This window comes from Vigna unguiculata, chromosome 3, assembly GCF_004118075.2.
Source record: "Vigna unguiculata cultivar IT97K-499-35 chromosome 3, ASM411807v1, whole genome shotgun sequence".
In the NCBI taxonomy this organism is placed as follows: Eukaryota; Viridiplantae; Streptophyta; class Magnoliopsida; order Fabales; family Fabaceae; genus Vigna; species Vigna unguiculata.
Window position 1 is genome coordinate 63,087,766 of NC_040281.1, and position 11,854 is coordinate 63,099,619.

Genomic DNA, 11,854 nt, shown 5'->3' on the forward strand with positions numbered 1-11,854 from the left:
TACTCTCCAAATTTGTTTTTCTTATTTCATTAAATAACACTTTGTTTACATTTTCTTTTAAAAAAATTAGTCTTTTTCATTATATTAGAAATTCAAGTGAGACTAAATCTCACATTAAATAAAAATAAAAAATTTCAGTATGTTATGAGAAAATTAATTTTATAAACTCATTATTTTAAAGTTTTAAATTAAAAACAATATATTTCTTATATGAGAATTTGACTTGGTGTCTTTTCAGCTAATTTCTTTTAGAAAATTTATCATATAATTTTGTTTTAACAAGTCTCTCCATTTTTAACGGGAACAATTCTTTTGGATAGAAATATTAGTAGATTATATTTGTGCACAATTTTAATTATACTATACTTTACGTTAAAATATAAGAAGATTTTGTTGCTACACTTCCAAAGTTACTTCAAAGCATAAATAATTTGGAGTTGTTAGGAAAGAGAAAATTTGTCCTTACTCTTGACATGAAGAAAACTATTCATAACTTTCTTTGAATGATTTGGGGAGATGAAACTGAGTATTTGGTTGGGACACAGCTCTTTGATAGGAAGAAAACTTATGAAATCCAATAATAATGACTCGCACCAGAATTTCTTATTGACATAAAATTATAAAAGGAATTCCTAATCACAACTCAAACTTTAAAGTTGAAATTCCAATAATATTAGTATTCATCAAGCAAATTGTTTGTGTTAAAAAATGAGATTAATAATTGATGGGTTATGCAAATCAAGAGAATTGAATTAAAAATTTAAATATGGAGTGAAGGAATAAACAAATAAAATAAAATAAGATTTTTGTCTAAGTTATATATTAAAATATGATAAATTGTTTTTTCGGTGTTGCTCGGTCATTGATCCACTTGGACTGTGAAAAAGGTGGAGTAGACCTATACTCGTTTTTTTTTTTTAATTTGAATTTTTTTGCTGATTTTTTATGTATTGTTTCTCTATGGTGTTTTTATAGTATATTGATTATTATTAATTTTAATGTTTTAAAATATATTAAAAAAATATTTAAAATATTAATATATTTTTAATACTCGGTAAAGGACAGCCAACAAAACTAATAAAAATTCTGGAGTCCACTTTTTCTCGTATTTATTCTCTTGTGAGTTATCCTTTCACCGTTAATAACAATTACTTTGGTAAAAGCTACTAGATTTGACTAATTTTTTTTTTACCTTAAAACATATAAATTGGTTATTAATTTATTTGATTACTTTAAATCTAAATTAATTAACACAAAAAATTTAGCAAGTCCTTCAAAGTATTTAGTTCATATAACTTGCAGCATGTTTAATTTTTTTATTATAATATTTTATATTTTAATATATTTTCTTAATATATTATTATTACTTATATAAATTTTATAGAGGCAATTAATTATCACTATTTTAGTATTTATTGAGTTACTTTTTAATTTTTATTTAGTTCAAATTGAAAACAAATTACATTATAAATTGATCATGTTAACGTAGAAATTATAAAATACAAATTCAATGTATCATTAGTTTAAATTGAAAAAATAACATAAATTTAACTAATACTCATTATATTAATTCTTTTATATTATCATTATATTATCAAAATAAAAAAGATATATAACTTTTGAAATATAAATCGAAGTACTAATAATTTTACTAAGAATTTAATCATTTAAATAATTTAAAATAATTATATAATATAATTTTGTCTAAAAAAACTCAAATTTTATTTATATAATTATATTTACTAAATATTTAATATATTAGTTTATTTTAAATACTTCTAATACAATAAACTAATTTGTTAGTTTGATGTTTATAAATTAAAAACAATTTGTTACTCATGAATTAGTAATTTCTTACGAGTTGAATATATCTTCTGAAGACTCCAAAGTCCTTTAACTTTAAAGGTACTCATTCGACGCTCAAGTTAGCTAAGTGTGTCAGTAAATATAAATACAGTGATTAATAAAAATGTAATTAATTTATCTCGTGTGATGTGTTATTTATATTAATATTTATGGGTCCTTACTGGGATGGGTATAAGGATGGTAACGTGGCGGGAACATATTTCGCTATCTCATACTCATATCAATAGAAAAAATTCATCTTCATCCGCATACAAAAAAAATTATCCCCATCCCCATTTCCAAACTTAATGGATATCAAACTTTTATCTCATCCTCGTTCCCACTAGACAACGTGTAGATACTCGTACTCATACCTGTACTTGCTTTGTTACTATTTCAATATTAATTAATTTGTATAAAATAATAAAAAATTACAGTATATGAAATATAATATTATCAAATATTCAATATTAAGAGGAAGATTCTTTCTTCGATATCAAATATTGAGAAAGAAATTATAATTGTAAATATTTCAAATTAGAATACCAAATAAAATTTCATTAGAACCATTTTTTTTAATTTTGCAAACATTAATGAAATCTAGTTGATAAAATTTAAAAATATATTTAAAAAAATATAAAAGGAAAACAAATATTCAAATTAAAATATATTTTAAATGTCTGTTTACTTCAATTTCTTAAATTCTAATGAATCTTTTTTTATACAATAATAAAAATTATAATACACCATTTGATCAAAATCACGTAAAGAAAAAAGATTAAACTAATAATAATAAAATTTTAACATAAATTTTGTAACTTTTGAACTTCAATATATGTTGGATGGTGATAAAAAAATTCATGACAATTACATTAAATTTTTTATATTATAGTAAATAATTTTTTTATACAATTATAGCGACAAAATTACAATATGATAATGAGTTAGAAGATAAAAAATAATTATATAAAATATATGAAAATAGTATTTTACATGATAGAAATAAACAAAAAATAAAAATATTAAAAAATTATCAAATGTGTGTCTTAGAAACAATCTAAGAGACTATCGAATGAAATCGCACAAAAGAAAAACAAAAAAAAATATATAATTAAGGGTATGATAAGATAAAAAATATATTGGAGATACGAATAAGTTTCATGAAAAACCAAACAATTAAAAAATGTTAAAAATAGAAAGTGCACAATTTTATATATATATATATATATATATATATATATATATATATATATATATATATATATATTCATAGTCATTTAAGGTTACTTAAATGATTATGAATATTTTAATAAGGTAAATGGGGATAGGCAATGACGAAATTAGGATATGACACGGGGAGCCACGCCTCCCCCATTTTCTTTTTTTTGAATTTTTTTATATATATTTATATATTTTTTAAAATTATATTATATATTATTTATATTAAGATTATATTATGGAAAATTATAATAAAAGATAAAATAAATTTTTTTAATAGAGACATTAATTTATAAAAGAGATTAGGGGTTTTTTTTTTTCTGACTATAAGATCTTTCCACCATGTAAATTATCATAAAAGTGTGTGAAGAGGGATAAATACAAAGAGATAGATAGGAAAATAGAGGTTAGAAACACATAGATTGAGATTCATGTATACATTCTTGCATGATCTCTCACAAATCAAGATTAGTATCTTATTATGATTTATGTATGTTAGTTAGTTTATGATTCTTTTTAGGATGTTTCTTCCAAATTAAGTTTATCCCAAATTAATATAAACTCTAATTATGATTTTTGGGATTCTTTTATGAAATTGGTATGAACCCTAGTTATAATTTTTCCTAAATTATTATAACCCTTAATTATGAAATATAGGGATTTTGTGTTTTTCACTACCTATGGTAATTTTTTTTTATGTTTTGAATTTATACAGTATTGTTTATTTAATTAAAGTAGTATGAGTTTTGTTATGTTTTGCATTGTAATAATTGTGATTTATGAATATAAATTTTATTTTTTCTAAATAGGTGAGAGGTGATAAATTTATATTAGAAAGATTATGATAAAAAGTAAAAAAATTGATTCCTTTTTTCAAAGAGGAAGGTTTGTGATGAAGATGAAAAAGAAATGCATTTACATTAACTAAACTTTAATAAAAACCAAGAATTTAAGACAATATAAAACAAATCTCTAAAGTTCTCAGAGTTACATATAATGAATTTAAAAATTCATTGGGAAAAACGACATCAAATTTGACAATACCACCAAATCAAATTGATGAGATACGAATGACTTATCTAAAATGGTATTCATGAATTGGTATCATGATATAATAGAGAATGATAGTAATATTGTTTTGAATTCTACTATTACGTGTGTTTGTTTTAAGGAGAGGAAATGAAGAGAAAAAAATGAATAGTTTTTTTTTAAAGAAAAATTATATATAACAAATCTAATTTGGCCCCCCTACAATTTTAGTCCAAGTTCCGCTACTAGGGACAGGAATATAAGGGGGAAGGGTATTATGACACGGGGGAACATGACGGATTTGTACATCTCCATACCCATCGTCATACTCAGTTGAAAAAGTCAGAAAATCTTCATACCTATACTCAACCAATGTGAGGATTCTAGTCAAAACGAGAACGAGTTCAAAAAATATCTACCGAAACAGATTGATTTGTCCTAGATGGGTATGTACCACGAGACCCCTTTTTCAATTGTTACAGTGAAGATACTTTATTTTTTAATTCATATACCAAAATACAAGAATTTATTCTAATATCTTTTGTTGTGCTAAGTATTAACAAATTTGCAAATTTTACCATTGTAATTGTTTTTCAAAACTAAGATTAACTATTTCCGTTTATTTATCATCCTCCTATCTTATTTTTAAATGCAACATTATTGTCTTAATCTAATCAACGACAACAGTTAAATTAAATTATTAAAATAAAATCACAACATAAATTTGGATTTGGATAAAAAAAATTAGATGGGAAAATTAATCAATAAATCAAATTACTGTATATATTTTTAATCACTCAACAAAGAAAAAGATAAAATCAATTACAGAAAAATAATTGAAAAATATTTGACTGGTTTAATTTATTATTTATACACATGTTGTCATAATAATTTAAACTTTTAATTATTATCACAGAAAATAATTCAGTTCCCAACTTTACAAAAAGTTGTAACAATTAAGTTTAATGAATTGAATATTTATGTTTAATTGTAGTAGTATAAGAACTATCAGCAATAGAAAGTTTATGGTTATACACCTTTTCAAACTTTAGAATTTAGAAAACAATGGTTAAAAATATCTATAAAAAGTTATTTCATCTTTTAATAATAACTTGAACATTACGTACTCTTTCAAGCAATTAAGTGCTGGAAGAAGACGCAGCTTGTAGCCGAATCACACGTCACAAATACTCCACTTTTTACTAGTATAAGATTCTGTTCTGGTTTAATCTTTTATGCAACTATTGTTCTTTCAACAAATACAGTGATATTTCCTTCTTCAACACCGAAAAACCAGCCACCTTAATGGTTCAAAATACATTCTATCATAAGAGAAATTCATTATCTTTCTCACGTTAGACTAAACATAGTTATATATTCTGCAACTCCATCTAATTATTATTACAACCATATATATATATATAAATATATCAAAAAGATAACATTACATCATCTCTAAGCCATCAAAAAAAGGCTAAACTAGACCTGCATGAGTTAAGTTAGCCTTATTATTACATACATAACTCTATACTACTATATAATAACAGCATATGCATATGCATGGATATATAGTTTCTTCATTACACATATATATCCTCTCCCTACCTATATGTAATGGCATGATCATATATATATATATAGCGAAAAGATGTTTATTAGAGTGTGCGTGATGAAGATTAGGGTGAAGATCAATGGTATAATAGTGTTGATCAAACCCAAAGAGCTCCAGCTTTTTTGAGCATTGGAATCAAGGAGCGATCAAGGTGAAGACTCATGACTTCATTGGCTCCACCAACAAGCTCACCACCGATGAACACAGCAGGAACAGAGGGACTGCAACCAAGCCTTGAAAGAGCTTGCTCAATGTCTCTGCCTCTTGGTATCTCATCAAGCTCATGAACCAATGGATTCACGCCAAAGTCACAGAACAGGGTCTTGATGGTGTGGCTCATGCAGCAAGAGCTCTTGCTGAAGATCACCACTGGTCTCTCTGAAACCATCTTGTTCACCCGATCCATATTAGATCCTTGTAATGCCAAATGGGTTCAATGCAGAAAGGGAAAAGAAACCAAAGATGTTGTATTACTGATGAGGTTTTTGATGTGAGATTGAGCCAAGTGTGGCATTCTTATATAGTGGTTTGAAAGGTTTTGGATTGGCATCGCTAAGCAAAGAAAAAGATAGGGTGGCAATGGAGAAAAGTGGAGAATCATCGATGAGATATTTGGGTCGGTTTCGAAATTTTCTTTGATCATTTGTTGAAAGTGATTGATCCAACTCTTCCTTTTACTACAAACGAATCTCTCTATCCATGCATGCATACGGAAAAACAAGGACGAGTCCTTCGCATGCTTTCAAAAGTAAGAAAATTAAAATTATGCTTATATCATATATCACTTCATTCGCAATTCTATTTCTATGTTTCATGCACACACTTATTTGATTCTTGGGACATAATCAACAGTTTTCGTGTTTTGTTTTTTCACGATTGCATATATACGTACGACTCCTGTTTGGGAAATGAAGAATTTATTTATTTATTTATTTTTAAGTACTTATGATTTAAGTTGTGTTGCTAATGGTGAAGTTTCTGCCTTATCTATCTTTGAGGCATCTGCTGCGTTGGAAGAAAAGTTGAATTTATCCAATTGGGACCTCTTTTTGTGCTATTTAGATTCGCATCCAATTCTAGAAAGGGAAAGATCATTGAGGCTGTATTGGAGTTATTGGAAAATAAATATTTCTGACATAATATTATTCATCACCTTCTGCTGTTCTTTTCTTTATGTCATTTTATTTGTTTTCAACATAATTTTTATGATTATATTTATACATGTTTTTTGTTGCCATGAACCATTATTTTAAAACTCTTTCTTTATACTGTGATTGTCAAGCCTCTAATCTTTTCGGGATTAATATGCAAAATTTTTGGGGCAATTGTAAAACTATAAATAATATTCAACTTTGTCGTGAGAACTAGATATAGAAAATAATAATAATAATAATAAATGTTTTAATCGAATCGAATATTTATAATTCAACTAGAAGGTTATGGAGACAGAGAGATCATTCAAGGATTGAGGTTCTGGGTCATTTATTTATATTAATTAGATAGCTTCAAAATTACATTTGCTTCAATAAATATGGGATTTTCATAGTGATTTATTTGGTTTTGTCAGCTATAATTTTCAATCCTTAAAACTAGTTCTTTGGTAAGTGAACTTGCAATTTAAATTTTTTAACTAGTGAAATTAATTTTAAATGTACCTATTATATAAAATATTTTCATTTTTTATATACTTTACCATTTGAATCCAATTTATTATCATATATATAATAAACTGACAGACATATATATAGTTTTTAAACCATTAAATATCTTAGATAAAATCTCCAAAATGAATTATCAAAACATAAATCAAATGAAACTTTTCTTGGTCTTTCTAGCACCTTCAGTCCCATGTTATGAAGGCCAATATATTATGAGATTTTGATGAGTAAACTCTTTGAATAAAAAGACTTAACTTATATTTGTTTAAATATGTTTTATTGTAAATTTTTTATTAAATCATGTTTAAAAACCGGGTTGCAGATTTTCAAAATAAAAAATGAAAATAATTATTCTTAAAAGATAATTTAAAATATATACCTATTTATAAAGAGGATTTTTTTTTTTGTATAAATTTCATAATTATAATTTTACCCTTTATAATATTATATATTAACTTCTTAATAATAATCGTTATATTGAATTATTTTTAAAAAGCTGTCATGTGTTTTTTTTCCATCATATTTATAATTTTTACACTAATATTCATATTCATGTACATTTTACTATTATTTCCAAACTCTATTTTCTCTAAACTTCAAAAAAAAAAAATACAGAAAGATCACCGTATGTTTCTGCTAGTTAATTATAAAAACTTTCTAGTTTTTCTAAATGTGTCTTTCAAGGTTTGAATTCCTTTATTGTTTTTAATATTTTAAAACTTTCTTATCCCAAAATTTTTGATTTGAAACATTATGGGACGATTTCTTTTCTTCCCCGAAACAAATTAAATATCACTTGCAACTTCAATATCGACAGTTAAAAAGGAATGTGCATGTCCTGTTGGGTTATGTTTGATATATTATGGTGAGAGATTGTAGTTAAAAAGGAATGTGCATGTCCTGTTGGGTTATGTTTGATATATTATGGTGAGAGATTGTGATTTGATATGGTTATATTTCATTAGTCTTACACATATAAGAGCTTATACACCACTTTAACCCAAAACCTTAAGACAATATTGTTATGGGTCTTTATTCTTATATAGTGTTTAATTTTGTCTTTTTTATCCAATGTGGGACTTTGACTCACACTTGGACTATTCCCAACACTTCTCGTAATCAAGATCAAGAAAACTGATAGTCATATACTTTTTTTTTCATGTATAATTTCTCTTACTTTATATACATCTTTTAGCAACTTTTAACAATTTTTTTTCGTATAGCAGCTAGCATACAATAGCATTTCAATTACATGCATTAAAAAAAATGAATAATTACATACATGCATGGTTATGTTAGAACCACAAAGATTTGAGATGATTGTGAATCACAATTATTGGTGGCAGTGACGTAGATTTACAACGACCTTACAGTATGGGAAAGAAAGTTGCAATAAATATTAAAGAAATTCTTTTTGCAGCAATTCGATAGAGAACTATTTTTGAAGTTGTAGGTGGTACATAATAAGGACGAAAAATATTCTGAAAAAATTTCTAGATAATGCATGCATGCAACATGCTTGGTTCTCACTAAAGGAATCTTGCTGTGTTACTGTCTTTCTCTCTTTTACATATACCCTTCTCTGCTTCTCTATTCTAACATGGCGCCACGTTTTCTTTCGATACCGACACTAAAAAACAAAATAATATATTACATCTTGGGGCATGGTTTAGGGTTCCTCCCTACGATTTAAGGTACTTTTGGCTCTACTAAGAACCCAAAGGCCATTTCTTCTTGTTCGTTCATTTCAAAGTACGTCACGTGCATTTTCATGTACTTATATAACATACACTACCCAAGAGTTAAATTTCGCATCAATTTTAAGTTTTATTTCAAACAATTATTCTATTTCATTTTATCTTTAAAAAACTTCATATAACTTAAGAAAGATTATATAAATATGTTAATATACGTATATATAATTAAATAGAGATGGACATATACGACAAAAGATATCGAACAGAAAAAAAGAAGAAAGAATGTTGACTTTATAGTTGGAAAAAGATTGATAGAGAGAAGGCAGTGACACAAAATTGTGATTTTGAGAGTTTGAAGTACACAACTGTACATATTGTTATTTTATTAACATAATCGTATATATGAGATATACATTCTGTAGAGAAGAAAAAGAGAAGGATCAAATCAAGAGCCATGTTACAAAAAATAAATAAAAAATGAAAGAGCCATGTTTAAGTGATATAATATATATATATACCTTTTTGGCTTGGCTATTGCTTTTTAAGATACGAGACAAAGAGAATTGAATAGCTTAGCCTCTCGCGAAGCATCGAAAACCCCTCCAAAAAGCACAATCCAAAAGGAAAATTCTCTTGTTTTCTCTCTTTTTTTTCGCATGCCGAATAAAATAATCGAAGAGTATATATATATATATATTTACACACAGAAATACTCATATGGGTGATGAACTTTTGCAATTTATAACACTTATTTATTCCATAGTTATAAGAAAAAATATTCGGAGATTTTAACAAGATTGTCTGACTATGATTCCCACCAGCATTATGGTTTGTCTTGGATTGTGGCAGAGCATCTTTCTTAATCCACAAGCATGCAATTGCAATGTTTTAACACATGCAATGCAGAATAATGAAATGAAATTTGGTGTTAAGAACACGGAGTCCACACAAGATGATGCAGTGGAGAAGGACCGAAGCAAGTAATATATTCTGATTTTGTGAGCGTGGACATGCTGTGCTATGCTAACTGATAAGATAGGGTTTTGATTGCAGACTCTTAGACCAATTGAAGCTAATCTTTTAAATGGGATGTGATATGATATGATATGATACTGATATATTGTATAGGATTTCAATTTCACACATCTTATTACCTTTTTCTTTTCTTTTTCCTTCATGTTTTTCTTCACAGAAACGTGTGTGCTATAATTTCATTTCATTCTCTTCTAACCACATAAAATTCCCAGGTTGTGATTTAAATGTTTCTACAAAATACTCTTCAAACCTTCAGTATTGAATTCTAACTTGTCTAAACTTTTAATTAATAGAATGCATGGAGAGAACTCCGATAAAAGTAGATAAAATAAAGTATGTGCTTAATTTCAAAAAATATGTGATACTTTTTTGTTCTTATATATTTGATGTATTGAGAATCGACGTAGTTAACTTCAAAGATTAGAGTGCCTACTGGCGGATTTTGATAGTGTTGGAGAGTCAAAATAATACATCCAAAATTTATACATTTAATTATTGTCACTAATACAATGAATATATAATTTAGTATAATGATAACTAAAAACAAAATTACACATATATAAAATATTGCTGAAAGAAAATTCGATGATAATTAAACCATACTTAAAATCCAATGATAAAAAACATACAGTACAATAATTTTTTTCTATGTTCATAAAATAAAAAATTCAAATACAAGAGACTCATTAAATAAATTATTAAACTAATATTTCACTATCAAATGAGACAACAGAAAATTAACTTTTTCTTTATTTCTTCGAGAATGGAAGAGAGCGATGAGAGCAAAATTAATAGATCTTTTTCTCTTCAAAAACAAAAGAAAATAGGTGAGAATGGAAGATGAGAACAATTTGTGAGAAACTCAAGACATATAATGGAACCACAATTAAAATCCGGTTATTAAAAACACACAGTACAATACTTTTTCTTCTATGTTCATGAAATAAAAAATTAATATAAAAGAGGCTCATTAAATAAATTATTAAACTAATATTTCATTATCAATTGAGACGAAAGAATTATCTTCTTCTTTTCTTCCTCGAGAATGGAAGAGAACAAAGAAGAAATAAGAGCAAAAATAATAGATTTTTTTTCTCTTCAAGAACAAAACAAAACATGTGAGAATGAGAGACTAGACCAATTTGTAAAAAACTCAAGCCATAATGGAAACAAATAACAAAAATATATTGATAAATTTTTTATTTTTTATTATGTTTAATTTTATATTTTATTATTTATTAACATTAATTATTATGTTTATAAAAGAAATAAAATATTTGATTTAATCATCATTAATTTGTAATATATTTTATAATATAAGTCATGTTAAACAGGTTGGCATACGGGCTCACTTAATTAAAAAAATATATTTTTTTTATTTTTTTCAGTCAAAACTAGATTATAATTCTAATTAAAATCTAAATAAACTTTAATACAATTTAAATACAAACCAAAATCACGAAAATACAAATTATCTATGTGTTTGCTAAAAAAAACAACCTAACATGACCCAAATACAAAGCCCAACTTAACAAAAAATACTTGTATGACCCTTTATTTGCGGGTTGGTGAGTCGAGGAGTCAACTCGACTCACCACGGGTTCAACCCGGGTGAGTCGGGTCAAAAATCAACCCGTATTGAAATTTGTAAAAAAATTTTAACCCAACCCGACCCAAATCCGTGATGAGCCGGATTGACTCACGGGTTGTAACCCATTTTGATCTATCTGAAACGGTCTCAATCACGTATAATACACTTG

At 26.2% G+C, this 11,854-nt stretch overlaps 1 protein-coding gene across 1 annotated transcript; it reads right to left on the minus strand.

Moving 5' to 3' along the window:
• Positions 1-5,487: 5,487 nt before the first annotated feature.
• Positions 5,488-6,210, minus strand: LOC114177453 (monothiol glutaredoxin-S2-like). The gene has a single exon (XM_028062793.1). The coding sequence runs from the start codon at positions 6,108-6,110 to the stop codon at positions 5,802-5,804; it is 309 nt and encodes a 102-aa protein (XP_027918594.1). The 5' UTR covers positions 6,111-6,210; the 3' UTR covers positions 5,488-5,801.
• Between the last annotated feature and the right edge of the window lie 5,644 nt (positions 6,211-11,854).

Coding starts and splice junctions, on each gene's coding strand:
- LOC114177453 (XM_028062793.1), bottom strand. CDS start 6,110: ATGGATCGGGTGAACAAGATGGTTTCAGAGAGACCAGTGGTGATCTTC.